The 27,642-nt window shown below is 43.8% G+C and overlaps 4 protein-coding genes across 26 annotated transcripts; 3 read left to right on the forward strand and 1 right to left on the reverse strand.

The window, feature by feature from the left end:
• The first annotated feature begins 267 nt into the window (after positions 1-267).
• On the forward strand, positions 268-12,016 carry LOC105462652. The gene is made up of 5 exons (XM_011709387.1): positions 268-696; positions 1,603-1,670; positions 1,860-2,876; positions 3,001-3,330; positions 3,405-12,016. The coding sequence occupies exons 1-5, from the start codon at positions 288-290 to the stop codon at positions 5,931-5,933; spliced, it is 4,353 nt and encodes a 1,450-aa protein (XP_011707689.1). The 5' UTR covers positions 268-287; the 3' UTR covers positions 5,934-12,016.
• Positions 12,017-13,039: 1,023 nt separating this feature from the next.
• On the forward strand, positions 13,040-16,640 carry LOC105462656 (zinc finger Ran-binding domain-containing protein 2-like). Of its 10 annotated transcripts, none has more exons than XR_976089.1 (8): positions 13,040-13,522; positions 13,700-13,752; positions 13,965-14,046; positions 14,542-14,869; positions 15,004-15,113; positions 15,180-15,221; positions 15,368-15,513; positions 15,688-15,776. XR_976089.1 is itself a non-coding variant. In XM_011709406.1 (8 exons), the coding sequence occupies exons 1-7, from the start codon at positions 13,452-13,454 to the stop codon at positions 15,408-15,410; spliced, it is 729 nt and encodes a 242-aa protein (XP_011707708.1). In that variant the 5' UTR covers positions 13,040-13,451; the 3' UTR covers positions 15,411-15,430; positions 15,688-15,777. The 10 variants fall into 10 exon arrangements, 9 of the variants coding, with proteins under 9 accessions (XP_011707708.1, XP_011707707.1, XP_011707709.1 ...); XM_011709406.1 differs by having other exon boundaries at positions 15,368-15,430; positions 15,688-15,777; XM_011709405.1 differs by having other exon boundaries at positions 15,368-15,448; positions 15,688-15,754.
• LOC105462655 (protein BCL9 homolog) lies at positions 15,750-24,852 on the reverse strand. 2 transcript variants are annotated; one of them, XM_011709403.1, is made up of 8 exons: positions 24,753-24,852; positions 22,006-22,296; positions 21,647-21,861; positions 21,040-21,325; positions 20,584-20,942; positions 20,025-20,490; positions 19,703-19,907; positions 15,750-19,582 (listed from the first exon to the last, which is right to left on the reverse strand). In XM_011709403.1, the coding sequence occupies exons 1-8, from the start codon at positions 24,820-24,822 to the stop codon at positions 17,725-17,727; spliced, it is 3,750 nt and encodes a 1,249-aa protein (XP_011707705.1). In that variant the 5' UTR covers positions 24,823-24,852; the 3' UTR covers positions 15,750-17,724. The 2 variants fall into 2 exon arrangements, with proteins under 2 accessions (XP_011707705.1, XP_011707704.1); XM_011709402.1 differs by having other exon boundaries at positions 21,647-21,885.
• LOC105462653 (integrator complex subunit 12) lies at positions 23,894-27,577 on the forward strand. 13 transcript variants are annotated; one of them, XM_011709399.1, is made up of 7 exons: positions 24,285-24,693; positions 24,859-25,074; positions 25,154-25,513; positions 26,362-26,434; positions 26,840-26,938; positions 27,066-27,113; positions 27,210-27,577. In XM_011709399.1, the coding sequence occupies exons 2-7, from the start codon at positions 24,916-24,918 to the stop codon at positions 27,221-27,223; spliced, it is 753 nt and encodes a 250-aa protein (XP_011707701.1). In that variant the 5' UTR covers positions 24,285-24,693; positions 24,859-24,915; the 3' UTR covers positions 27,224-27,577. The 13 variants fall into 13 exon arrangements, with proteins under 13 accessions (XP_011707700.1, XP_011707695.1, XP_011707697.1 ...); XM_011709400.1 differs by lacking the exon at positions 27,066-27,113; XM_011709392.1 differs by lacking the exons at positions 27,066-27,113; positions 27,210-27,577 and having other exon boundaries at positions 24,285-24,444; positions 24,524-24,693; positions 26,840-27,044.
• The last annotated feature ends 65 nt before the right edge of the window (positions 27,578-27,642 follow it).

Below are 27,642 nucleotides of genomic sequence, written 5' to 3' on the forward strand. Positions count from 1 at the left end.
CCACATCTCTAATCCTATCTCGCGCATCAATTCCGCGTGTCGTCGCCGGCGTGGCGATAGAAATGGAAAAAGTTTCATGGAAAACGAGGTTTGGAGATCGAAGAGATTCCGGCAGATAAAAATGTGCCCTCGCGCCGATAGAACCGGCCCGTCTACTGGCGCGGCCCCTGCTCGGCGGCGTCGGCGCGGGCGAATGGCGGCCGGCGCGCGCCGTCGCCGGCGAGCGCGACCGCCAATCGACGGACGCGTAGTATCGCCGCGTCCGGGATGTCGCTCACGGAACCAAGATGGCATCCGAGGATGGTGCGCGTATCGTGTCAAACGTAGGATGTGATGTAAATAATACGAGCCAGCGGGCGACCGAGTCAGTTGGGAGCGAAACAGTGCGTGTTACGTCATCCGGGACGGCGTCGCGTATCGCCGTCGAGGTGACGGACGACCGCGCGCGCGATTCCGCGCGTAATTCGCCGAGGACGCCCACGGGTCTCCCTGCAGCGTCACCGTTTTGCACGGACACGGAAGGGCACGCGTTACGGAGGAGCACGAGCCTCGCGGGCTCGTCTGGTGATGTGGCTGAACTGGTCGCGAGCAGCGGAACCGATAGCGAAACGCGGCAGCCGTCCCCCCAGCGGCGCAGCATGTCTCACCATGGTAGTGACCTGGACGACACCGCTTGTCTTCCGGGAGAGCCAGACGGTAATCTCCTTCCGTGTTCGTTGTTGCGCGAAGCCCTTGAAAGATACTTTCCAGCGGGCAATAGCTCTTTCATATCTGTGTTGTTTGTAATGCTAGAATGTAATTATCAAAGTAGTCTGACAGCTAGCTGACAAAGCTTTGCATTCCAATGTTCTAACACATAGAATATATTCAATACATGTAACATATACATTGAATTTCGAAGTAAATTTGTTAGATTTGATAATGTATAGCATTTAACAAGCAATTACTAAAAAATTGTCACTGAGGAATTCCTAAAGTCTGTTTATTTTAACAATCTATATATTTTATATTTTAATAATATATATCTATATTTAATAATCTATATTATTTTAAATTTATTTTTTTAGTGTACAGAAGTCTAGATAAACTTTAATTGATATTATTATGCTGTATTATGCTGTGCGTATTATGCTGTGAGACAGTTGTATTTTATTTCTTTTCTACATGTTTTTTTATTTATCAATAAATTTAATAAAATAGTATAAAAGAAAAAAATATCATTTTTTGCTACTAATGCAGTTATAAGAATTAAGTTTATAATTAATGTTCTTGAAAAGAAAATTGTTTCCATAGAAGAATGACATCGAGCAGAAGTTATAAATCTAAAATTATATGCTTTATTTTAGATATATATATTATTATTATTATTATTATATAAATGAAACATATAAATTTTCAAATAATTTGTCTCCTTCGCTCAAAATCTTTCACTTTCTATCTTCAAATCAAGGTTTGCCGACTCAAGATTGGAATTTGAATATTTACTGATTAGATTTGATCATTCTCACTAACATCACTCTAACTATGTGTATAAAATTGAAGTATAATTTATAATGAGATTTATTACACATCATTAAATGGAACGGTATATGTATGATGCAGGAAGTCCAGATCATTGCAACAATGATGTAGTAAAAACTGCTAAGGAACCAGTTGACCATATTACGCATGTAGGTACCCAGCAATTCTTATAAGATATTTTTAGACTTATATTTTTTTGTATTACTATAATGTGTTTTACACTGATGCATACCACTGACAAAATAATTATTGACACATACATTTGACAAAATATTTCTTGCATTTGTTTATATTGTAGAAATGAAGCAGTCTTTATCTAATTAATTTTTTTTGTTTAGACCGATTCCACACGTAACAACGACACAATGTTATCCGGAGACGTACACGTATTATCCACAAAAGCGAAATTAGAAGGATGCATGAATTTCTCCAACAACACACCGCAGTTGGGAGAGAGTCCGCAAAGTAATGGCGAAGTGATCAGCAGTCCTCCGAGTCCCGACTATCCTCCGAGGGTCTCTGTCAGTCCACATCCTCGTAGTCCAGACACGACGTTTCCCATCGGCATTATGTCGGCGAATTCCACAGTTATTATGGACACAGCAAAATATAGTGAAGAGAACACCGAAGAGAAGGCGGTCACGTTTATAGATAAAGTAACCGAGAATCTATTTTGTCCGTCGCCGAAGAAGATAGGCGATTCACAGGTTGGCATTGTAAAAACAGAATCGAGCGAGCAGCAGGACGCTGCCGGAGAGGAGGAGGACGTTACAGACAGAGAATTGACAGCGGAGCCTCTCGAGATTAAGAAAGAACCCGTGGATTCGCGAGAGGAGCTTCAAATGGTGAAATCCTGGGGAGACGACAGTTTTTCAGCGGTGGAGTCGGATAGGACGGAGTTGGCGACGGGTTCCCAGGACAAATCCACGAATTCCGTTGCTAATCCATCTTCCAGTTCGCATTCGAAAACTTATTCGTCCTCGAGAGAGAAACGCTCGAAGGAGGACAGGCGATATTGCTCGCGGTGTCACAAACGCAAGGGAATAAAAAGAGCGAGCATTGGTGTACAATGCAAACGGGACCGTCACGTTTTGTCCTCGTTGAGCGGCAAGGTTCTTGTCCCTTTTTCGAAATCGATCAATGAAAACCTAAGGTTAAATCTACAAACGAAAAACTACAAGATGCTAAACAATCCGGTGACGAAGAAAGAACTGCTGGAAGGCCTAAAGTACAAAAAGTTCATCCACATAGAAACGTATCCTAACGGCGGCGCGTCGGTTGTCCATATGTTTCAGGATGAGATTGGTACTTTGACGAGTGAACAAATGCAAGAGCTGGCGCAGGAGTATTTCAAAGTACGTAAACGCGATTTAATGTAAAATAAACAGCTTTGTATAGTATACGGCTTTAATGACATCAACACTTTTTTCAGTTTTTATGCACGGTGAAAACTTATTAATAAAATCTTTAATTCCCTAGGTGGTTTTCGGCGAGGACGAAAACGGAAATGCTCATCATGTTATGGGTATAGTACATAACGCGGCTGCATACCTGCCTGATCTTCTGGACTATATGGCGAATAGTTATCCCACGTTGACCGTAAAAAACGGGGTGTTGGGTAGAAACAGCGATATTGAAACAACCACAATGGCTCAATACAAAGACCAAGTTTGTAAATCTTATAGTAACGGTACTATTAGATACGGGCCGTTACATCAGATAAGTCTGGTGGGTACTGTTCACGAAGAAGTCGGTGGATATTTTCCGGATCTGCTGCAAAAATTAGAAGAGAATCCATTCCTAAAGATGGTAAGTAGATCGTAAATTCGCGCATAACATACTTATTTGTATATTCGCTAATGTAATTCGTGTTTGTATTCCAGACAATGCCTTGGGGACCTCTGTCCGTCGTGAAGATGGATACGCCGCAAGAGTCAAACGACGGCCCTATCCTGTGGATCCGACCAGGCGAACAGCTAGTGCCAACGGCCGACATAAACAAAAGCCCGTACAAACGACGCAGGACGGGTATTAACGAGCTGAGGAACTTGCAGTATCTACCACGGCTCAGCGAGGCTCGGGAGTACATGTTCGAGGACCGTACGAAGGCGCACGCCGATCATGTCGGTCACGGATTGGACAGGATGACCACGGCGGCGGTCGGCGTGCTGAAGGCCGTTCACGGCGGCCAGGCGTCCCAGTACAACAGGATCACGAAGGACGTCGTGGCCTTCTACGCGGGCGACTTCACCGAGCTTGTCGAGAAGTTGCAGCTGGACTTGCACGAGCCGCCGATATCGCAGTGCGTGCAGTGGGTGGAGGACGCGAAGCTGAATCAGTTGCGCCGACAGGGTGTCCGTTATGCCAAGATAAATCTTTACGACAACGACATATATTTCCTACCGCGCAACATTATCCACCAGTTCAGGACGGTCTCGGCCGTCTCGAGTATCGCCTGGCACATCAGACTGAAGCAGTATTATCCGGAGTCGCAGCATAGCACGAGCATCAGACACAGCCGCGTGGCGAACGAGTCCGCGCATCGCATCAAGGAGAAGAAGCCTCTGGAAGCAGTTGGTATAGGCGACGAGCAGAAGGAGAACACGAATCGGCAGCGTTTAGAGCAGAAACTGTCGATTGATTCGCTCGAGAAGGCGAAGGAGAGGGCGGCCGAATATCAGGGTAATCTGAAGAAATCCGACCAGCACGGGAAGCATCGCAAGAGTCGCCATCACTCCAGCCACTCGTCGCTCAAGCGAAAGGATAAGGAGGAGGGCAGTGACAATCAGTCGTCGGATCCGTTTGGTAGCACTAAATCGTCCAAGAGTGAAACCAACGAGCAGAAGCCGAGCAACGACAAGAGAGACGAGAAGAGGTCCGAGAAGAAGCACAAGGATCGCCGCCGCAGCAGCGAGAAGTCGAGCAATCATCACACGCACAGCAGCAGCAGTAGCAACTCCGACACCTGTCACTCCTGCAAGAAGAAAAAGTACGACAGCAACGGCCACAAGTTGGATCATCGTTGCAGTCATCACGACAGATCCAACAGTAAGAGTATGTCGAGTAAAGAAAGTGTGGCCGGTGTAGAAGCGAGAATGGTTTCCAAGTTCGATAATTCGTCTTCCTTGAAGGAGACTAAGAGACGATTGAGCGGCTCAGAATTGTCTCCGGTAGATACACCTGGGCCCGAAGATTCGTCGCCGATTGTTCTCGAGGAAGAATTATTGACGCAGCGGCAATCTGTCGCCAAAACGTACGCCACCGAGGTTGTGGATAGAGCGTTGGAGATAGCTATCTACAAATCGAAGACTGATGTCGAGGAAGTGTGCCAGTCGCTGCGCGCCGAAGTCTCGGAAGCTTCGAAGGAGGTGCTGGAGAAGATCCACAAGGAGAGCTTCGAGATCGCCGAGCAGTGGTTCAAAGATGACACTGCGAAGCTGGAGAGATACTGCCATTTGCTCGAGATGGAAACCGTGCTGGCATTCACATCGAAGATGGAATGCGCGACGGAGAATGCCGTTAAGGCGCTGATCGAAATGGCGGAGGACGAGGCGAAGGAGCGGGCGAAGAGCGAGAAAACCGGCGAGTTTGCGACTGACAGTAATAATCCATGCAGCGAGAATTCGGCAGCGGCGTCGACGATAACCGGCGTGTCATCGTACTCCTCGTCCGTGATGTCCTCCACGTCTCCGTCTACGGAGAACGAGAGACACAGCAACAGCAGGAACGGCAGCAGTGACGAGAATTCGCCGAAACCGTCGTCCGAATCTCACGGCGCGGCGCACTCGAAATCAAAATGCAGATGCAGGGACGAGAAGGAGTGCAGAGAGCGAAGGCACAAGAAGAGGAGGGATCACGAGAGACGGGAGCGAAAGCACGACCGGCATCACCACCGGAGCCCCACTCAGGTAAAATCCGAATCCAAGGCGTCCGACGACGCCGGCAAGGATGACGCTTTGAGTATCCCCGGGCTGTCGCACGGTTACCCGGTCGTCGAAAAGTCGGAGCGGCCGAGCTCGAAGAGCGTCGAGAAGAAATCGGAGGAGAGGAGAAAGAAATGCCACTGCGACCAGCATCACTGCACTCACAGGCACGGGGAGAAGAGGCAGTCGTCCGGCAAGGACAGCGGCCACGCGACGACGACGTCGAGTCGCTCCCACTCGTCGAGCTCGAAGCACAAGAGGAAGCTCAGCTCGTCCGGCGAGCACAAGGAGAAGAGACCGTGTTTGGAGAAGGACTTGAGCGTGCGAACTTCCGAATCGAGTGCGCAGCTGAGCAACGTGGTGAGCACGACGACGGTGACAACGACGATGACGACGACGACAGCGACGACGATCGCAACAGCAACAACGACAAACTCGACTGCGTCGACGCATTTATCGCCGACGAACACTATTGTGTCGACCACGTGAAAAGGTGATTTTTTGACGACTATAGTACAATCCGTTCGTTAAGGGCGCGAGTCCGCGCGCGCGCGGAAACGAAACCGGTGCTTTACCCGAGCGCAAATTCTAATCGTGTCGTCATCCCGTGCCGTCCGGACGCGCGAAAGGAGAGGGACAACGGGATAAATTATTAGACCACGGGGAGATGTACTTTTACTGAAGTAGAGATCGCCGTGTTTCAATCCAAAGACAGATAGGACCTTTTACTTGATTGAGAGAAGTTTGCTACCTTCATCCTTCTTCCTTTGCGACTACATACATATATATTTAAACACAGACACGTATACCGCCTTAGTCTCGAACAGAGAAGATAACAATACGAGAAAGACGTGTTGTTCTCTAGAAAGTACATACACACTCGCAAATATACACGTACACATACACGTACAAAAACGTAATACACACACACACACACACACATACACATACCTTCCGATACAGGATCGCAAAAATTATTTTGCTACGAAAGAAATCCGGACGTCTCATACATTGCTGAGAGAATTAAAGCTAATATTTATAGTATAGACGACCAAATGAGCGGCGTTAGGAAAAGGGAAATTTGTACAAATTTATGATCGCGAAAATTAATCCCATTTAATATGACGGAGCTGTGTACTTGTACATAGATTTAAAATGTTATTTCCTTTGCCGAGAATCATATCTCATCACGCGGAGAGCTCGCTTAAGTTATTTATATGCGTTATTCTATGCGTAAATTATTTATGACGATTTTTATTGGCCATTCTGTGCTAACATAAAGCAAAGTCCATACTACGGAAACTTGATCGCGATTTCCGAGTCGATGCGGCCGTACTCTTCACAATTCTTAACAGCACAACTTGATGATTGTGCTTGTAATCGAACGTTTATATGTTATATAATATGTAGATTTTTTGTCTGCATATCACATAAGATATAAATGTTCATTTAAATTTCATATAGATATGTAGAATATCTTTAGGGATGAGATATCTTTGTACATACATATATAAATATATACATACATATATATAAAATTTGACAATTAAGGTACTGAGTATAGAATAAGGAAGACCTTTTTGCACGCGACTTTACGTTTGGTATACACATCGCAAAACTGTCGCGATAAGTTATTGACTCGATAATATCACTATTATCTGTTGAGAGTTTATCTTACCTAGTAATAGCTAAGTATCCAGAATATCTTAACGCGCTAGTTGGTGGATAGTACTAGGTATTGCCGATCCCTACATCTTTTCATGAGGGGCGTAAAATAATATATTTTAGTTATTCGGAAAAGTCCCTTTTTCTCTCTTTTTTTTTCTTCCCCCCCTTTGCCTAAGTCATTAAAACCACACTAACAGACGTACAAACTCGTCGCCTTCGAAGCTGAAAATGATTCGACAGTGAGACATTGCGACAGATATCGCTAAAAAAGAAAAAAAGAAACGTTAATATTTTCTCTATTCGAATACACGACGGGAATGTCATTTCTAAAAACAGCCAATCTGCATGTCTAAAAATTGTCGATTTCGAAAAAACACCGGTAAAACGATCGACGACTTTTGCGAGTATATACCGTTTAAACAGAGAAAAATCAAGCTTTATCAGGTCTCGACAGAACGTTGTATATATTTAATGTGCCTCTCGCGTTTGCGACAGTAAAATTTCTTTCTTTCGTTATTGAATACTCTCCCGCATTACGTTTCGACGGTGTACATACACAATAATGATTACATTGTCCGCCGTATGCTTTATTTTGTAAGTTCGTTATATTAGCATGTTACACGTTATTATGATTCTAATGTAAGAGAGACATTAATATAAATGTCGATGTATACGTTGTGTTACGCTTTCGTTATACATGTAAAACCCGTTGCTTAGAGCTAACATAGCTAATTTCACTCTCACTTCACGTTTATATTTAGTTCCTTCACGTTTTTACCCTTACATTTTTAATATACAGAGACAGAAACAAAGCTTGTAAGAGTCGAGAAATAAAGCAGATTCAGTTTGACTTTCAGTTGTATCTGCGTTATTTAAAAATAATTTCGACCGTAGATTTTTGTTGCAATGTGACTTCTTAAATAAGTTCGTGCGGCGTAAGCAACTTTTTTCCTTTTTTTTTTTTTTTACTTTTTTTTCCACAAAAGAAGACGAGAACGGAAAGTAAACGAGTAAAGAGATAAGAATGTATTTGTACTGGGTAATAGAGTACGACGAAAGTGTACACAGATAACAGGTACGCGTACGTCTGTAGTAATCTGCGGTCGCAGAGGATTTACTGTATAAAATCGTTTTATGTACCGTAACCGATGGAAGTGTGTGTAAAATTGCATAAATTCTAGTTCCGTAGAATCGTAGGTGCCTAAAGTCAGCAATTGATCCAATAAGATCGTCAAAGGTGAACTTGTTCGCTCACAGAGAGAGAGACTTCTTTTTAGACACTTTTCTATCCCAGCAACCTTTTTCCGAAAGGTTCGTTCGTTCGTTTTCACGCATTGTCGCACGAGACGAAATGAGTTTTTTTTTTTTTCGGCGGATCGAGACGAACCGACGAGCGGAAGAGGAGAGGACGAGAGGAAGGAAAAACTCGCGCGCGAAATGAGAAAAATCCCAAAACGCGAAATTGATAATCGACGGATAACTTAAGAGAAACACCGGCCGATGCGTCCCCGAGATAAAAAGGACCAAATTGAGAGCAGAACGATCCGTGCGTGTCGCCTCCCTTTAAGGGAGGCTGGGATCAATCGGCTTCTTGAAATTCTTTCGAATCGGAAATTCTCCTCTTACGATTGAGCCCAAACTCCCCTGGACTATTCACTCGAAGCAAAGTAAACAATGAAACTAAATAATCACACACAGGTGCTGGATACTGAATACGCCACTTGATATTTTAAGGTGCCTTCGCTCTGTTCGTTCCAGTAAAGCTGTACCGATAACCACCGATCATTTACCCGATCTATAAACCTTGATTTTTACGTGCGTATATATGTGTGCGTGTACGCGTGTGTGTCTGTGTATGCGTGTGTACAAGTAGAGCGTGTAAATTTTAATCAGCAACGACTAACACACACGAATCCGCGTATCGACGTGTTGCTTTCGCTCCCGAAACGTTTCGTCGCGCACGCAAATTTTTGACGAACGAGAGGGAGAAAGAGAGAGAAGTAAAGAGAGGGAGAGCAACAATGTGCAAATTTTCTTTCACGAAAGAGACTTGTAGATTGTACAGTAGTACGTCTGTGTAAATAATTGTAAGATATTGGAATTGTAGTTTAGATCGCCGTTGAGAAGTCGCGTCGTGCCGAACGAAAGGCACGGCCAAGGCTTCTTTAAAAAAAAAAAAACCCGATCGAGTAGTGCGAGTATTAAATTAAGAGAAACCGGAGTATGTACACACCGACGAATTAGTGGGAAACGCTTGTTAATTTATAAAGGGCAAAGGACTGAATCGAGACTAGAAGGGTAGACAGGCTGAATTTTTGAAGAATGATTTTTGGAAAAAATAATATATAAGAGGAGAGAATAATTTAAGCTAAAATTAAGTTTACGTTGATCAAGAACACGAGGAAGACGGGGGGGGGGGAGAACAGAGATGAAAAATCAAACGAGTATATCTTGGCAGTCGGCCCTTCTAGTGTTGTTTCAAGAGTTACGCAGAAGAAAAGAAAAAAAAAAGGAACGTTCGCAAGCTTCCTTTTATCGAAGTAGAAACGAGATGGTCTGCGACGAACTATTCTTTGTAGCTGCTATACTTTCTACGTTGTAGAATTTTCTTCCATTCTCCCTTCTTCACGGAGCCCTTCACTGTGTGCTCTTACTTCAGTTCAAATGCAGAAAGTGCTGCTAAAAAGAATGGGCTCGATAAACCGACGAGTGTGCGTGTCGATTTTAGCGTCTCTGCGGCCTTCGATTTCGTGTTTTAGAAGTAGCATATTCCCTTGCCGATAGATCCTGCATTGTTGAGCGTACAAAAATCTCGTCGGCATCAGCTAAACGAAAAGTGCAATCACGCCCCGTGCGACCCGTAATTGATTTTCTGTCGTGAAACGAGGCTTGGATCGATCGTACGTCCAACCCGTACGCGACAAACGCGTTCTCTTTCGTTCCGAGTGGAAAAAAAAAACGATGTAATGCGAAGCGAATCCAGTGGCCGATTCGACCAACTTTTCTCATCGAATGTATTTAATTTAATTTATTGTGCAGAATTACATATATATAAGAAAAGGCAGAAAGTGCACAAAAGATAAGGCATCACTGCTGCTGTAAAGCCTACCAGAAAGATTTGGATTTTGCAAAAAAACGGTGTAGCAAAGCAATATAAAATTGTTAACTGTTATTGCGTTTTACACTTGTAATTAACAATTGATATGAATTGTAATAAACAATTCAGCATATGCGTGCGAGACAAAGTGGAAAGAGTATAGTCGTCTAATATTTAATATCTTCGGGAGAGGCAGAACAGAATGTGTACAAAAGTAAAAAAGAACTATGTAACGAATCATAAATGCCGTATTGTTTCGCCGTATATAGGTCGATTGCAAAATCTTGTTACCGTTTCATTGAAAATAAGAAAAGATATAACCTTGATTGATGAGAATTTGAGAGAGATGTTGGTCAAATTGGTCACAGAGTACTCCGTTCTGCAATTAAACTTTTATAACTATACCTTAATCGTGCATATAGATATAGCGCGAAACGATGTGAGCTAACCGATATATGATTCAAAATCAACCCTTTCTTTTAGTTTAACTGGCATTGTAAAAGGTATAGAGTGTTATAGTTTCTAAACGAGGAATTTTGTAAGACTTATTGTTAGAGATCTAAAAAGAGAGCGGAGGTACGGTCGATTTTTATCCCGTTTTTATAGTGAATCTCTCTTTCTCGTCCTCTCCAATCTGTGCTGCAGAGATCGCGATCCCCGCAACTCATCCCCCTCCCCCCTAGCCTGAAAGTACTTTTGTTCTGATAATTGCCTCGCTGATACGGTGCGTCCGATCCCTCAGAGTCGCCGCTCGTCGCACGACGTGTAAAAAGAGACGGAAAAAAAAGAATAGACGTGCATAAAGATATTATGTAAAATGATGACCTCCTCGGCGGCGCAACGACGGAGGACACCGAGGGACCGGGATGACGGTGATCCTCGCAACGCGTGCACCGAGACTCTCTCGCTCGGGCGGAATTGTAATCGCTTTGTACATATTTCTGTAAATAGACACTCGGTATGTGCGGCGCGACGCGACGACGGGCCGGGACGTAAACGAAAACGTAAACAAACAGGAAACGCGACGTAGTACAACGGATGATGGAATGCTAATCGCAGAGCTGATTGGGAAAGAGAAAAGTGAAAGAGGAGTTGTGTCAAAGACCGCAAAGACTCTAACGAATCACGATTCTTTTAAATATTCTCGCATACAATTTCAAGATTATGCCAATTGATATTAATAATTATCGGAATGATCCATATTAATAATTATGAAGTCACGATTCTCTTAAATATTCTCGCATACAATTTTAAGATTATGCCAATTGATATTAATAATTATCGAAATATTTCAGACTTACATTGAAAAAAAATCTTTTAAGAGATTAGACTTACAGCGTGTATTTTTTTTTTTCTCTTAGTGTGTTTCTCGCTCTTTGTATCTTGCGTGTTACGTATATCGTGTCCCGGCCCGACGATTCGAACGTTCGCTTGTAAAGGAAAAATCAATATAGGGGAAGGAGGAGGGAACACAGCACGCGGTAGTTAGCGCATTGGACGATTTAATTATCGCTATCGAAACAGTAAATATATATATATATAATATGTACATACATATACATATATATACGTACGTATGTATGTATACGTATGTATATTTAAAAAAAACCGCTATTATTCTATTATCACATATACACGATATATATTTGCGTTAACCGGTGAGGAGAATCGTAAAAGAAATAAGCATATAGTTATAAATATAAATATCGTAGCGTTTAGTTTTACATATTATACCCGTCACACGTGTAGAAGTCGCATTCCAACGTCTAAGTTTTTAATGAAACAAATAAAATTACTTTGGTCAAAACCGGGGTTGTCATTCGGTCTCCCGCGTTCCCGGCGGCGGGGGGTTCCGCTTGCTAATCATACGATTAGCTATGCTAATCATCCATTCCTGACGCTAGCAATGTGTTGCAATACTTCCAGGAGACGTCGCCGATCACTCCCCACGCCCCCACGGAGGATAAAACCGCATGGAGGGAGAGGGAAAAAAAAGATACAATCTCCGTTACACCGGATATCCGTCCGTTCCTCGCGAGCGCGAGGATTAGATCGGTCGCTTTAGCGAGAAAGGAAACTGATAGGAATTACGATCGTGGACCTGTTTCTAGAGAACGCGCTGAGAGGAACGTTGAAAATTGCCTCAAAAGCCTTGTGTTGTAAGTAAGCCGTAAATAAATCTCGCCTATTACGAAATCGCGAGAGATACCTGCGTTTAACGATAACAATTAACCTGTTCTTTATAGCTGAACTGGCTGCACTAGAGTTCAGAGCTTATCTTTCTTTTTCCAATGTAGAAAAGAAAAAGATAAACTGTGTGCAGCCTGCAGTTCAGCTATAAAAAAAACAGGCCTAATAAATCTGTTCTTTGTTGTGCTGGACTGCATAACAATTAATTTATATCTTTCGTTTTAAAATACAAGCGGGGTGCCATTCGTGTTCCATTTCGCTTCACTTGCTTCTCTTTCATTAAATTAGCAAGAAATGTTTATTAAAAGATACATATTAATTGTAATTATATCTATATTATCTATAATAAAGTATAATAGTGTAAATTAAACGAAAAAAATATATATATATATATCATTAGAATTATTATATTAGAGAAACTTGTGTAGATAAAATGTTGCATATATTATGAATACTAATTCATATTTTCATGCATATTCGCGGCGCGACATGTGGAAAATTCGCGAATCCCGGGCGAGGCACAATAGGGGATTTGCGAGCCCGAGGAGAGTATGTACGTACATAGGGGATTCGTGAATCCTCGTCGAGAGGGTGCCGGCACCGCTACGCGTCCCGTGCGCGATTTATCTGCGCCAGATTAGATACAGTCAGACATCACGGCGCGCTCGTCCGACTCGCATGCACTCGTGTCTACCCACGTATACCGCCGACGACGGACGGTATTCTGCGGTATTCCGCATTGGTATCAGCTTGATGCCACTTGTCGTGACTTGTCACAGGCATCGCCGCCACGGTAGATCGGCTCCGATAGAGACTCGCGTTACACACTCGCGGCGCGGAATGCAGTAGCCGCGGTAGCGGTCGACGGCGAGGTCTGCTGCGAGGTACGTGCCACGGGACAGTAACACGTCGCTCGCCGCCGCGAGCGGACCGCTGCAAGGTTAAGCGCGAGACACCGCGTGACGCAGAGCACGGACGCGGAGTCGCGCGCTTGCGAGGGGACAAACGCGCGCGGTGCACCTGATCGCGCGCCTGGACTGATCGGGGGCGAGATGGACGGCAAGGTCGACGACGAGAATCAACGTGGCGTCAACGACGGCGACTGGGTCTGCCCTGACTCGCAGTACGTACATGCATTTCTCAGCTGTGACGATTCGCAACCCTCGATCACGCCCTCCCCCTCTCCGCCCTCCCGCCTGCCTGCTCCCGCGACTATATGTTTTCGTCTCCCTGAATCGAGACTCGCGTACGTTACCAATTGAATGATGATCCATTAATGAGTTTTCCCCTCTCTTTCTAGATGTGCCAATATAAACTTTGCCAGGCGTAACTCCTGCAATCGCTGCGGGAAAGGTATGCAGTTGTGTACAGTTGAAATATTAATGTTTACCCAAGCGAAGCTGCTTTGCGATGTTGTAGCAACACCATGGTTTTATATTGACAATAAGCATAGAATGCCGTTTGTACATATTAGATAAATTAGAGTACAAGCATGAAGCAGCCTTCCAAGCATCTACTATGTGAGACATTTGAACACTTTATGTCAATATGATTTTCTGATGCAGATAGAGGTGAATGTCCGAAGAAGAAAAAATTGGGTCAGGAAATTGGAAAAGCAGCCGCGGAAAAAAGTAGAGGTCTTTTTAGGTAATGTCACATTTGATATAAAGTTATTTCTTATCGGTAATAAACAGTATTACATAAAATCAATTATTTTTATGCAAATTGTGCATGAATACATTATATAGTTAATAGATACAAATAATAACTGTTTATGAAAAATGGCACGAGTATAGAAGACAACTGTGATTATTTGAAAATAAAGCTAGTATTTTTATGGGTACAAACAGAAATTATTTATTAATGGGTAATGATGCACGCGCGGGTTTCAAATAAATATCAACAAACAAATCTGGATATGTAAACATGTATAGAAACAAACAATGATAATGTAAAGTAGTAATGGAAAAATTTACGTTTTTTTTATCGTGTACTTGTCTGCAACGCAAATCTCTTTCAAACCTACGGAAAAATTGACGTTTTTTATCATGTATTTATCTGCAACACAATTTCTTTCGAATTTTTATGTCTATGTATGTATACATCTATATCTATATGCAAGGTATAAAAATTTTATTGCAGCGCGGACGACTGGCAATGTAGTAAATGCGGCAACGTAAACTGGGCCCGTCGGCAACAGTGTAATATGTGCAACGCCCCGAAATTCGGTGAGATAGAGGAACGCACGGGGTACGGTGGTGGGTACAACGATCGAGGAGTCGTCGAGTACAAGGAGAGGCGGGACGACGACGACGAGTACGACGAGTTCGGACGGCGTAAAAAAAAGAGAAAAATAGAGAAGAATTCCGACGACGATTCGAAGGATTCCAAGTACAGCAGCCCGTCGCGTAAATCTAGAGACAAGGAAGTCGAGAGGGACGAAGTGGAAGAGGAGGAGCAGGAGGAAAACGTAAAGTCTTTATAATTGAAAGCGGCGTAAAATCGAGTGTGTGACGTCAGAATTGAAAAGTCACGCTCCTCAATATCGATTAAAATACCTCGCGGATACTTCGGACTACACTTAATGGGTATTGTAAATCACAGGAGGAAGAGGAAGACGAGAAGGAAGAGGAGGAGGAGGAGGAGGAGGAAGATGGTGATTTATCTAAATACGACCTTAGCGAATGGGATGACTTTGCGCCAGCAAAAAAAAGGTAACTGTACGTACAATTATGTTATTATCCGCTAAAAATGTTATTGAGTGAGTTTTTACTTTTCAGTACAAACGGAAGTACTATGTCCTCGGAAGCACAACGGTCAAGGTAAATTAATAGCGGTAATGCAATGCAAAATATATCCGTTACTCCATTAATGTAATTAATTAAAAATGCTTTCTCAACATATTAAATATTAACGACGACGTTTGTATCAAAAAACGTTTATTATAAGGCATGAAACTTATTTACAGAAACGGAGATGATCGGCGCGATTCAGGCACATCCAACCAATGAAAGGCTGTACAGAAGGACAGGTTTGACTTGGGTTTCGGGTATAAAATTGATTATGATGATCAGTTGCAGACCGCATACAGTGTGATGAATTTTGCTAAATAATGTATATAGTCCCAGATCCTTAAGACTTAAAGTATAGCTTGCTTTTATTGCGATTATATCCTCGGTAGATATCGCGTAAAGACATCGAGTAGAAAGAGTTAGCGTTGATTTAGCGAAAAGAAAGAAGCGCAAGCGATTCTTCTCATTCAACGTGTGAATATTTTTCTTTTTACAGATGAATCAGGAAAACGGAAAGAACGCAACCAGTGCTCGGCAACTAAGAAGTATACACAACGCAAGTTTTTAGTAATTTAGTAATGCACCTTTGGATATAAAGTGGCCGATAATGTGTGAAGACTTATTACAAAGGGAAGTCGACTAACAATAAGCTTTACATTTATAATTGAGCTCATAGCTTCGTTGATCCTAAGGAAGCGAATTGTAGGTCTCCTATTTGCGCGGGTAATATCGTTGTTCTAACGATTGCAGAGTTTATGAAAAACTACTTCGGCGCAAGTAGTATGTTTCGCTAGCGAGATACGAGATTGATATAATTCCAACATGAATCTATAGAAGAAATTATACACAGCTCGTTTTACAAGCTAAATATGACGTTGTAGAAAAAGATCTTACTCCTATGTAATAGATGGTGTCAACGCTCTGCGCAAGCCCCGTCGTCGCAGTGTTCTAAGATTCCTATTACTTTTTATCACAAACGTAACTATGTCGATGTAGCCGTGTCACTGCTTCACATTGCTCAAGTTGCCTGAAGGAACCTAACTTGTATTTTTTTTTCTCTTTTTTTTTTGTCGTCCCCCTCGTCTCTCTTTCATTCATCTATGCATAATGCTCGCATTAAGTGGACAATCGTGAAGTGTAGTATTAAAGAATCATTCCCCGAAACAGAGCAGATATGTATTTTGCATCTTTTGGAAGAGACCAAAAGGAAAGGATACGTTCTCTTGCTTTGACTATCACAGATTTGAGTAAGTTGAGAAACAGCCTGCTCACTCTTTGAAAAACGTAGCGCTTTTTTAAAAATTAGCCGTCCGCGTCTTTGCAGATGCGGACTTATCGTGAACTCCGACGGCCGTTCTTGAATCGCAAAACGATTATCGATCAAATATCGTACTGACTTCTTGTAAATATCTTTATTTTTCATTTATAATAAAAATCATTCATCAACAACATAATTGTTCTTAGTTCAATTAATTCTTTCCTTATATCGTAAACTACGGGTAGGGATACGGGAAAGGGGGTGGGGGGAGGGAGGGGGAGAAGTCATGATTATGCACAGAGTTGGTCATAGGGATCGATGAAGGAGCGTTTGGGGACGGGCGATATTGAAGGATTATGTTGCAACAGGTATATATATAATATATATAATATGTATAATATGTATATGGTATATATGTACAATAATAAATTTGAGCTTGTTTGACTGTGTTTAAGTATTTTAGTGATAAAGGAAGGATGAATTACGGCACCGATGTACCAAAATCCTCTCGCTCACTATGCACTTCTCTGTATACGATTACTTTACCCCGACCATTTATGAACAAAGCGTAAAAAAGAGGAGAGATCTCGCTTGTTTTCTTCCTCCTATTTTTTTTTTTTACACTCGAGCTGTAATAACGTATTTCTTAATCTAACAATGTGCTCCTCGATCTGAAGTAACGACTCCTACGGAAAAAAAAGGGAGAAAACCAGATTGTACATTATCAGTATTTATACGAACGCGAGGGAGAATATTTATGCGTCTCTGTTAACATTTAGGATTTACAAATAGTTCCGGAAGATTTAGACTCAAAACGACACTTCCAACACACGTCAAGATAACAGACTTAGAAACATAACATTCGGCGTAGTTCAAAAATTAAAAAAAAAAATAAAATAAAATAAAATAAAAAATCTCACGTAACCATACGAAAATATCATACAAATCAAGAATTTTCATCGCAAGTCAATCGTCAGAATTCGAAGGTGACGCTCAGCGATGCTCACCAATATTCATCCTTATTCCTTTGTCTGTCCTTTGCAACATCGCAAACACAGTTTACACTTCCAGAACTATCTCGCGTGATTAATAGAAACATCCCTGATAGACGAAAGAGATAAAGATAGATGGATAGATAGAAAGAGAGCAAAAGAGATATTGAGAAAGAGAGAAAAAGAGGGATGAAAGGCCACCGTAAAAATCGTCCTTGTTCCCGTCGTCATTCTCGTTCTCGTCATCGTCAACATTACGATATGGATCAATACCGGGCAACGTTCACTTCGGCATGAAAAATTGTTGATGCGAGTGCGAGTTCGGCGGTGGATGCAGATTAGGATGCGGCGGCCCGCTACCTCTGGTGCCAGTGGCATAAAGCTGTTGCTGGAAGTTGTGAAACTGTTGAGCATAATTCGGGTCGGACATGCTTGGTCCGCTGCCGACGAATGGGCCGGTTTTGAAATTGCTGGTTGCGCCGCCCATGCTAGGCGGTAGGGGTTGGGTAGCATCGGGCGGCGGTCCCAATCCCATCGGACTGGCCTTATTACCGGATACGCCGTACATGCCTGGATTCGGCTGGTTCGACATATTTTGCGTCACCATGTCGGGCGGGAAGACTTTGTCGGAATCCATAGAGCCGCCGGGGAAGACGCCGCCGCCTACCATGTGCTGCATCCGCATCAAGTTCGGTTGCGGTCGCATGTTGCCGACCGGTCTCATGGACGGGTGCATGGCGCCGGAAGTGTTCATGGACTGACCGTCCATTCTGACGGGTGAGGCACCCATACCGGGGATTCCGGCGGCATTCATATTGGACGGCATACCGCTATGCGGACCCCCCATGTTGTTCGGCATACAACCGTTCGGGAAGTACTGAAGGTTTACGGAGGGCGTCCCACCCATCTTCGACTCCAGATTGGACAGCGGATTGGTGAATCGCGGAAGAAAATCCAGACTGGGTGGACCCCGGGGCGCGTGGCCGACGTTTGGCCTGGCCGGCAAGTACTGTATAGTGTTGGGCGCGTTCGGTTTTACTTGAACGTTTGCGCCGTTGTAGGGACTGGGCCCAGCAACTCCGTGGCCCGTTATCAATCTTGGCGGAGGCGCGTGTCCGGGATCACCGCCAGGGTAAGCAGCGCCGCCAGGACCGACGCCCGAGTGGCCGCCCATCATTCCGTGACCGCCCATTATGGCGGGGTGTCCCATCTTGCTGGGAACACCGCCGGGGCTTCCTGTGTGCGAAGTGGTGGGGCTGTAGCTCGTCGGTGGACCCGCGAGACCCATGCACATTCCGCCGACCTCATTGCCGGGTTCACCGCTAGCTGCACCCATATGACAGCTCCCATTCATTTCGCCGCCCATCTGCATCATATGCATGCCGGCGTGCGGATTGCCAAACGGCATCATGCCAACGGCATTGCCGGAATGCATGGGCTCGTTGCCCAGCGAATTGCTCGCCGCCGTGTTCGTGAGCTGCTGGCTCATCTGCGCCAGGGACGTTATCGGATCGAAATTCGTACCCATGGTGTTCAAGCCGCCTAGTCGACCGCCAATGTTGTTGGGGTTAAGAGGCACGTTGTCAGATGGTTGACTCACGTTTATGGACGGTCTGCCACAGGGGAAGGAAGCGGCACCGGGGGGACCACCGCTCATTGACGGCACCACCGTCGTGCCGCCTGAATTGTTCGGATTCACCACCGTAGGCTGCTGTTGCGGAGGCTGCTGCTGCTGCTGTTGCTGCGGTTGCTGCTGCGACTGCGTTTGCTGTTGCTGCTGCTGAACATCTTTTGCGGACGGTGGTGATGTGTCGGGTTTCATGGTAGGCGATGCCGGTACCGTTCGCGGTGGCCCCATGCTGTCGGGTATGCTGGTGTTGTGCGGCGTTGGACTACTTTGCGCACTTGCGCTGGACTTGTTGCCCGGTTTCGCGGGATCCGCTGGAGTGTGCGGCGCGGCGCTACCCGGCGTGTGCGGTGTGTGCGGCGTGTGAGGACTGTGCAGGGAACCGGCGAAGCCTCGGTTCATGCTGTCCATCTGTACAGGACTCGCGCCCTCTGATCTAGTAGGGAATTGACTGTTGCTATCTAGACTTCCTGGCAAGATTCTGTTGGGCATCTCCGAGGAATTGCCGGTATTTCTGTTATCAATGGAAAGAAAAACATCGTGATTAGGCAAGCTTTATATGACAATCAATCGATATTTTTTCGTCCGAGTTGTATTTCTCAAAAGTAAAACGAGAGAAAATAAGAATACTCACGTAGATGAATTGCCATCCTTTAGACTCGTATTAGGTTGTTTTTGAATGGTCAGTTCCTGCCCTTCGAATGTGCTAAGATATTGGAGTTGATGAGGACTCGGTACTGGCATTAAATTTGCCTCTTTCACGGCCGATGGATTAACGTTTCCAGCATGTTGCTTTTGTTGAGCTAAGGATTGTAGCGTTCGGCAAAACATACCGTCCACTAAAGCGAAAAAAAGACACAAGTTTAATTTATAAATTGTACAAAATATTTATGAATTACACCTTGATCAAATTCAATGAAAAATCTTTTAAAAGAAAAATCTTCGAGCAAACTTACCGTTTGGTTGTTGATTGGTAGGAAAATCGAGGGAAGCATCCTTTTGAGCAGTAGTACCACTAGGACTGAGAGCAGCAATATGGGAATGAGAGACTGGTGTTCCTGGATTGCTGTGGTTCAATCGCGTCGTTGAAACGGCTGCCGTGGCCGCCGTGGCAACCGTCGGGTTCGGTGAGTCCTGGCTTGTCGGGCTTTGCCCCGGCAGATGGCTGGTCCTCTGATTACCGAGCTGGAACTGCCTGTTGCAGTCCGCCGGTGAATTCAGAGCAGAACTTGCGCGCGGCGATGGGAGCGATAGATTGCTGGTCGGATTGTTGGGCGACGACGGATTTGGACTCTGAATCGCGATCGGCACGCTGGCGGATCGAGTCGTTTGATGATACGGTGGCGGCGGGCCTTGACTTCGCGGCACTCCGACCATATTAGCACCGCGCAATGGTACCGCACCCGGATTACCGACAGTTGCCTGTAATACACGATGCGTGTATGTATCTCCATATTTTTCTTGCGATAAATATTTCGTCCTTTCAATTGAGTTTATCGCACGAAAGAGGCATACCTTATTTTTTCCATCGAGAAATTGATGCTGCAATTTGTGCCAGTCCATAGACGGAGAACATTGATTTGGAACACCAACGGGAGGAACATTCGTAGGAGGACATGACGTCGTGCCTTGCGTCGTATCTGTTAAAGCATTGCCAGGTTCCTCCTTGTGGCCGGGAAATAATATCATTTGCATTTTCCGTAAGGTCGCCAGTTGGACCTCTCTGTGCTGCCTTTGTTTCGGCGTCAAGTTTTCGTCTGGAACTTTGACACCTTGGAGAGATGGTTGTAAACCTCCGGGACCTGGGCTCGTTGTGCCACCTATCAAATTTGGACTGTGGCCCATGGTAGCGTTATTAGCGGGTTGAGGGTTGGCTGCGTTAAAAAAAAAAAACACATGGATACGTTAAATCTCGCACCAAAAGAAAAAAAGTTAATAATCGATTTGGATGAAAGATCTAATGAAAATTACCTGAATTACCAGGTGAATTCGGCACAAGGCAAGGCACGTCTATGTTTCCATCATCCAATGATGGCTCAGAATTACCGAGGGAGTTTCCGCCGTTTATGTTTCGCAAGTTAGGTTGTTCGTTCCAAAATTGTGGAGCACTTGGATCTAGTGCTGGTAAATCCGGGGGTTGTTCAGTCGGGAAAGTATTATTCGCATTTCCCTGATGGCCTTTCTGTTTCATCATAGCAAGATTATTTAACCATTGAGCAGGATTTTGTCGAAATTGATTTACTTTATTTGGATGTTTCTAAAAGAATAAAAACGGTAAATATATATTAATGGCAATCAAATAAATAATAAGTAATACGTGTGGTGTGTACGAAAAGACAAGTTACTAAAAGTAATGTTTTATGTGAGACATTTACACCGAAAATGATACAAAACAAACACAGGTAAATTATAAATAGATAAAAAATAAAACATGAAATAATATTGAATATTTGTATTATTTTGACAAGGAATTATGCAAAATTTTTCTACAGTTAAAAATCTTCAATTAATAAACTGCTCATGTATGTGATTGAGAATCTACAGTACTATTTAAATAGTACTATTAAAGTATCAATACCTCCAAATATTTTTTAGTGCCTGGTTGTGCACAATGATAAGCGATGATCGAGGAATATTCGCTTCTCAACACCGCCTCTGCGGCCTTATTCGCCAACGCCGTAGAAAATACAAAAATTTGACTCTGCTGTTGCATGTATTGAGCCTCCCCGCTGCTCGTACTAGTTCCCATCTGTTTTCCCACAACATTACTAACGAGTGGTTGAATGCTGTCCGCTGTAATAACATTTCCACTATAATCTACAGCAAAAAGGACAATTTGATTAACCTTATATAAGAAAAGAAAAGTAAATATACACTTAACACATAGGAAAAAACAACCGAGTAAAGATCTGCAGGCACGAGTTAAGTTGATCTTACCAGGTAGATCGTCAGTGGGATTGTTGGGGTCTCCCTCTTGCTTCACCGAATTCAAGATGGGCTGATTCCCGTTAGCGTTCTGATTCTCCCCGGACATCGTACCGTCGCCGTTAGACGGATCCAGGCAGGAATCTCTGGGACACTCGGAGGTGTCCTCCCCAGTCGCATCGTCGTTATTCCCACCCGTGCCTTCTTCCTTGATCTTGACAGGGTCGGCGTCAGGCTCATCCTTGACAACCGTAGTAGGAGGACAACAGCTGGGCTCGTTGGGCTTCTTTTCGGTTTTCATGGCTGAGGGGTAACGCGTTCGCAAACGACCGGGACGTGTCAAACGTTGCTGTTGCGGTTGAACAGCGGGAAAAGACGCATGGCCACCAGCACTAGGTCCCCGCGTCTCCGTTGCCCCGTGTCGCTCGCGTCAAGGAAGAGAGAAAGGGTAGGCGAGGGAGGAGACAGAGAGAGAGAGAGAGAGAGAGAGAGAGAGAAAGAGAGAGAAAGGAGAACAGGTTAACGGCGGGACGACGCACGTCGTCGTCCTGTCGACCGTGGATCACGCGCGCTCACCAGACGGCACCCACGAAACCGTTCGCGGCACGAAGTATCGCCATGTGGCCACTTCCCGTAGGATAACACTGGACAACACGGCGGATCGACACGGACGACGGGGGTCCGAGGGTCTGTCCAACGTTGAGAATCTATCCGCGCACCGTGACCGGGGATGCTGCGAGGGAGCCTCGCCACCTCGGGATCAAGACCTCGAGACCCGATCCCGACCTGTCGCGGTCGCGGGGACGACCGATTACCCGTTTGGGGCGAACCGGCCTGGAAGCTGCGCCGGAACGCGTCGATAGTCACCGTAGCACTTGTCCGCGCGGGAGAGAGTCCGTTCCCCGAGTGTCAGCCTCGTCGCCACGGCGAGCGCATAACGCACCTTTTCGGCTGCTGCTGTTGCTGCTGCTGCTACTGCTACTGGCTGCTGGCTGTGTGTGTCGCGCGCGGCTGCTGCGGCTGCGGCTGCGGCGGTGGCGGAGCAGCGGCGGTGCGCGGCGCGTTCACGCCGCGGGGGCCACTCACTCGGACGCGGCGGCGGGTCCGGGTATCAAACGGCGGTGCGAACGCACGCTACCTGCGCGACTCGGGTCGTCCTCCTTGCCGTCGTACGCGCGAGCATTGTTCTCTCGATTCCCGACTTTATTTGTCACTTCATGGTCGCTTTGATTATTTATTTCTTTTACGCACGGCTGCCAACTGCCCGTCGAAAATTTCGACGGAGTCGCCTGAAGCGCGCCGCCCGTGCGCGCGACGGAGACGGGACGATGCGCTGCGTGTGCGGCGGAAGCGGGACAAGCGTATCGTGTCCTTGTCGCGCGCCTGCGCAATGGGCCCTCGCGAGAGATCCACGCTCTCTCGCCGCACCATCGCCCGCGAGAGTTACTATTTTGGTCTTTCTTTGGTTATATTTTCGCCTTCTCGTCGCCTCTTTCGATCGCGGCGGCGGCGGCGGCGGCGGGCGACGGCGACGGCGGCGATGGCGGTGGCGGTGGTGGTGGCGGTGGCGGCGCTGCCCGACCGACCTGCCTCCGTTCCTCCGTCGCGTTCGTCGACGCTCGACGACGCTGCTGCGCGACGTGCGCGATAACGATGAGAAGGAGAGAGTAAGGGAGAGAGAGAAGACGGTTTTTGCCCCCCAGATTTTATTTCGCACTCGAATTCATATCCGCTGCGAATCTGAAGCTCCGCGAGAGATCGAGTCTGGAATGCGTACAAAGGGGGACAGGAGCGAGGCGGGCTCTCGCGTGGCGATATGCGCCCTGCATTCCCCGAGTTCCTGGCGACCGCGACGCACACCGTAGGTGCCCTCAGTTCCAGCGGCCTTTTCAAACTCTCGGCCGGAAGGGAAGCGTCGAAAACTATCGCTGATGACATTAACTTTTTTTTATCGATCCGTATCAATCCAAATCGAGCCCGCACTTGTCGGGCGTTTCTCTGCGTTCTTCTCATACATATTCATCTCATTTCAATCCTTCTATGTAGGTGCCGATGAGTTTGTAACTTTCGACCTCAACGCGATTAAATCTTTTTTTTTTCTCAAATCAATTCTATTTCTACATTTCAAAAGGTACATAAACAATAAGTTTAGAAAAATTCAACAGCAAACAAACGATGTCCTACGCGTTTTTTTCAAGTTTTTAAACACGTAAGTTCGAGAATTAACGGTTTTACTGTGTGACGAAGAAAACGCATTGTTCCTTGATAATCATAAACATAAACAAGTACTCTTTTTGCTTGATTAGATTGTCGATTTATGCAGCTACTTAGAAGAAGTATTTTTGCCATAAGTTTAGATCATTCTTAGCTTCTCTCTCTTCGCGAGAAGCTCGACGTTCGAGAGATTCACGCGATAACCTAGAATAGGACAACATTTCATTTCACGGAACGGTGCGGCACATCGACGATTAGCATGATTGGAACAAATTAGACAACATAATGTCGATATAAACGTCCGGTATAATTATAGAGATCCTCTGCATCGTCTCGAAATTCACGCGAGTAAACTAAAACGACAGGCGTGTCGCACAGCTCCGTCCGTTCGGCAAGGTAAACATTGTGAGACACGCAAAGTGAAAACAAGAGAGCATAGACTTTACCCTTTGTCGAACGGTATTTTTTACGCGAGAGTAAAAAAAGGCGAGTTTTTTTTTTACGCAACTAACGCTCGTTAAATTAATGTGTAATAAGATATTTACATTTAAAGAGACACACATGGTTTTTATTGTTGTCCTGGGCATAACCTGACCGTCGCCGAATTTTGTCCATCTATCCGTCGAGACTACTTGAAATTTTTCTCTGCAGGCTCTGCAGCAGCGATAGACTGATATTACGCCGAGGGAGAATCGAGCTTCCGACGGGATGACTCAGCTGGAGTTGGATCCTCAATTCACGCAGGGGCTGCGACTCCTGTACTCCACCAACAAGGACTCCGCGGAGCAGCTGCGAGCCCTGCTGGACGAGGCGATTAAGCAGAAGTACGGGCCATCCAAGATGCTCTCCAATGTGCTGCATAAAAAGGTAGAGACGATCCCGTTTATTCCGTTGAATACATAAAAAGCAAGAATCGGACCTAAGTTTGTCTACTTGTGTCTTTCAGTACATGATGGAGGAACAGGTGTTGAGCGATCACAGTAGCAGTAGCAGTAAGAAGAGCAAGAGCTCGTCCAAGCACTCGAGTAAATCGAGCAAGAACAGTTCTCCAGTTAATTTGCCAGCGCGTGACACTCCGCCGGACATCCTGCAGTCGGACGATACGCTGGCGCTGGAAATCCTAGAGGATGATCTCACGTGCGTCATTTGCAAGGGGATGGACGTCGGGGCGAGAAACAGGCTTGTGGAATGTCACGAGTGTCATTCTTTGTATCACCAGGAATGCCACGTTCCACATATCTTGGACTCGCAGATAGATAGCGTGCCGAAGCAAGTGTGGTACTGCTCTAACTGTTCCAAGTCTCAGGTGCATATCATTCACCTACGTTTATATAATTTGCGCAACAATTTCTTAAGCATATTTTGTGTATCGTAAAATTATTTTGTTTACTTATGAAAAGTCTATCTTTATTTTTAATTATTCACTAACAATGAATTCATGTTAAAGTTCAAAGACGATAATACTATTTATCTTTTCTTCGCTTGATGTTAATGCTAATATTTTATTTTAAGATTTCTGTTTCTTTACTGCAATTGTATTAAATTATCACAGCATATGTGAGAAATCATATGTGAATCTTTTCCTTACAATTCATACAAAACATACAAAATAATTCATTTTATATATATTGTTATATACATTTCTGTGATAGATTTTATGATGGACGATAACAAGCAGATAAAATGTATTTAATAAAATGTACTAAAGATTCTAGATCAAAGATAACTTAATATCTATTATTATTAAATGTATAATTTAATCTATATTTAAAAAAATAGATCTTACAATAGTTAATCAAAACTATTATTTATTAATTTACAAATTAAAGAGAATCTTCGTATATTTTATTAATTTATCACATAAATATATATGGCAATATGTAAAAAATGAATTATTTTATATACTCTAAGGAAAAGATTTACTTAGATCTAAGGAAATGATTTCTCACATATGTTGTGATAATTTAATATAATTGCAGTAAAGAAATAAGAATTCTTTATTAATCAAACATATTATGGCACTCAAAAGAAATGATTTATTTCAGTATGTTACGTATAAAAAAAAGAATCATGGTTTTTTTTGCTTCTAATGCAAATAATTCAATATGTCCGCAGTGAGAAAATCGAATTCTTACAGTAATTATTGTCATTTAGGTCTCGAAAGAAAGGAGTTCACCAAAGACTGTGATAGAAAGCAAATCTAAAGAGCAGAAAAAACCTAGCTCAAGTAAGTTCAACACGTTTTGATTACACGTATAAAATTGATACAATTTTATGATCTAAATATCGTTACTATAAATATACAGATACGCAAAACGCGCGTAAACATGATTAATTTTATACGCATTATAAAATTTTATCAATTTTATAATGCGTATAAAATTAATCATGTTTACGCGCGTTTTACGTATCTGTATAATAACGATATTTAGATCATAAAATTGTATCAATTTTATACGTGTTTGCCTATCTGTATATTTATAACGTTTTTGCGTATTTGTATATTTATCATGACGATATTTAGATCTCAACGCACAAACGATAATTTTACACGGGCGCTGTTTTATATGTGCTCGTTTAATTAAAATAAAACATGTATAAAATTAATCATTAAACTGTTCAATCTGTGTAGGTAGTGGATCTAAGATGACGCCAAATATTCATATCATCAGCGCGGATAGAAGACTGAAAGATATGATGAAGAAAGTTAAGCAGGACAAACGTAATACAGGTACTGCCACAAGTTCAAAGTTCTTCACCCAGTTTCCCTTATCCTCAGCTAAATCTTCTCAGGATAAATTATTATTATATAAGATAAAGGCGGGAGTAGAATAAACTGTTTTTTTTTTAATTTTTAGAAAGAAAAAATGCAAAGAAACCACTAAAATCATATATGGATAAAAATAGTACGAAACAATTCTTTTATTATGATAATGTAATTTTGTAATTAATTTTGTAAATCTCTGAGAGGAAAAACGACAATTTGTATTTTTACTTTTTAGGAGGTGCTAGATAGCTCGATTCGTTAGAACAGTCGCCTGAGCAAGACATCTCTGGGTTCGGTTTCTGTGAATTTACCATCCTCAGTATATATGTCATATAAGAATTTAGGAATTTTGATTAGGAAAATATTCCACTCTCTGATACCGAACAAAGTGTACATGATGTGTATGTATGTGGAAACGCTTATAAAACTAAGAAAGAAGTTTTATTGTTACTTTTTACGAATATATATTTCATCAAACCAGAGAGAGCAAGAATCGCGACCCCTTATGATAAAGACAGAAATCCTGAATAGACACAGTACCACACTAATGTGTATTTATATTGAAGTTTAATCTCGAATTACATTCAATCGATATTAATACAATTGGGCCTTTGTGTAGTGTCTGAATTTCTTACTGCCTATATAAATACAATTCCATATTATACAAT

Source organism: Wasmannia auropunctata, unplaced genomic scaffold (genome assembly GCF_000956235.1).
Source record: "Wasmannia auropunctata unplaced genomic scaffold, wasmannia.A_1.0 LD336095.1, whole genome shotgun sequence".
NCBI classification, from domain to species: Eukaryota; Metazoa; Arthropoda; class Insecta; order Hymenoptera; family Formicidae; genus Wasmannia; species Wasmannia auropunctata.

What these genes read in the sequence shown, in the direction of transcription:
- LOC105462652 (XM_011709387.1), top strand. Translation starts at nt 288, where the DNA reads ATGGCATCCGAGGATGGTGCGCGTATCGTGTCAAACGTAGGATGTGAT. An exon ending in TGGCGCAGGAGTATTTCAAA is followed by an intron (nt 2,877 to 3,000) that starts GTACGTAAACGC and finishes TTAATTCCCTAG; the next exon opens with GTGGTTTTCGGCGAGGACGA. An exon ending in AGAATCCATTCCTAAAGATG is followed by an intron (nt 3,331 to 3,404) that starts GTAAGTAGATCG and finishes TTTGTATTCCAG; the next exon opens with ACAATGCCTTGGGGACCTCT.
- LOC105462656 (XM_011709404.1), top strand. Translation starts at nt 13,452, where the DNA reads ATGGACGGCAAGGTCGACGACGAGAATCAACGTGGCGTCAACGACGGC. An exon ending in TGGGTCTGCCCTGACTCGCA is followed by an intron (nt 13,523 to 13,699) that starts GTACGTACATGC and finishes CTCTCTTTCTAG; the next exon opens with ATGTGCCAATATAAACTTTG. An exon ending in AGGAGGAGCAGGAGGAAAAC is followed by an intron (nt 14,870 to 15,003) that starts GTAAAGTCTTTA and finishes TGTAAATCACAG; the next exon opens with GAGGAAGAGGAAGACGAGAA.
- LOC105462653 (XM_011709398.1), top strand. Translation starts at nt 24,916, where the DNA reads ATGACTCAGCTGGAGTTGGATCCTCAATTCACGCAGGGGCTGCGACTC. An exon ending in CCAATGTGCTGCATAAAAAG is followed by an intron (nt 25,075 to 25,153) that starts GTAGAGACGATC and finishes TGTGTCTTTCAG; the next exon opens with TACATGATGGAGGAACAGGT. An exon ending in CTAACTGTTCCAAGTCTCAG is followed by an intron (nt 25,514 to 26,361) that starts GTGCATATCATT and finishes ATTGTCATTTAG; the next exon opens with GTCTCGAAAGAAAGGAGTTC.
- LOC105462655 (XM_011709402.1), bottom strand. Translation starts at nt 24,822, where the DNA reads ATGGACAAAATTCGGCGACGGTCAGGTTATGCCCAGGACAACAATAAA. An exon ending in TCCCACTGACGATCTACCTG is followed by an intron (nt 21,886 to 22,005) that starts GTAAGATCAACT and finishes TTTTTGCTGTAG; the next exon opens with ATTATAGTGGAAATGTTATT. An exon ending in GCACTAAAAAATATTTGGAG is followed by an intron (nt 21,326 to 21,646) that starts GTATTGATACTT and finishes TTATTCTTTTAG; the next exon opens with AAACATCCAAATAAAGTAAA.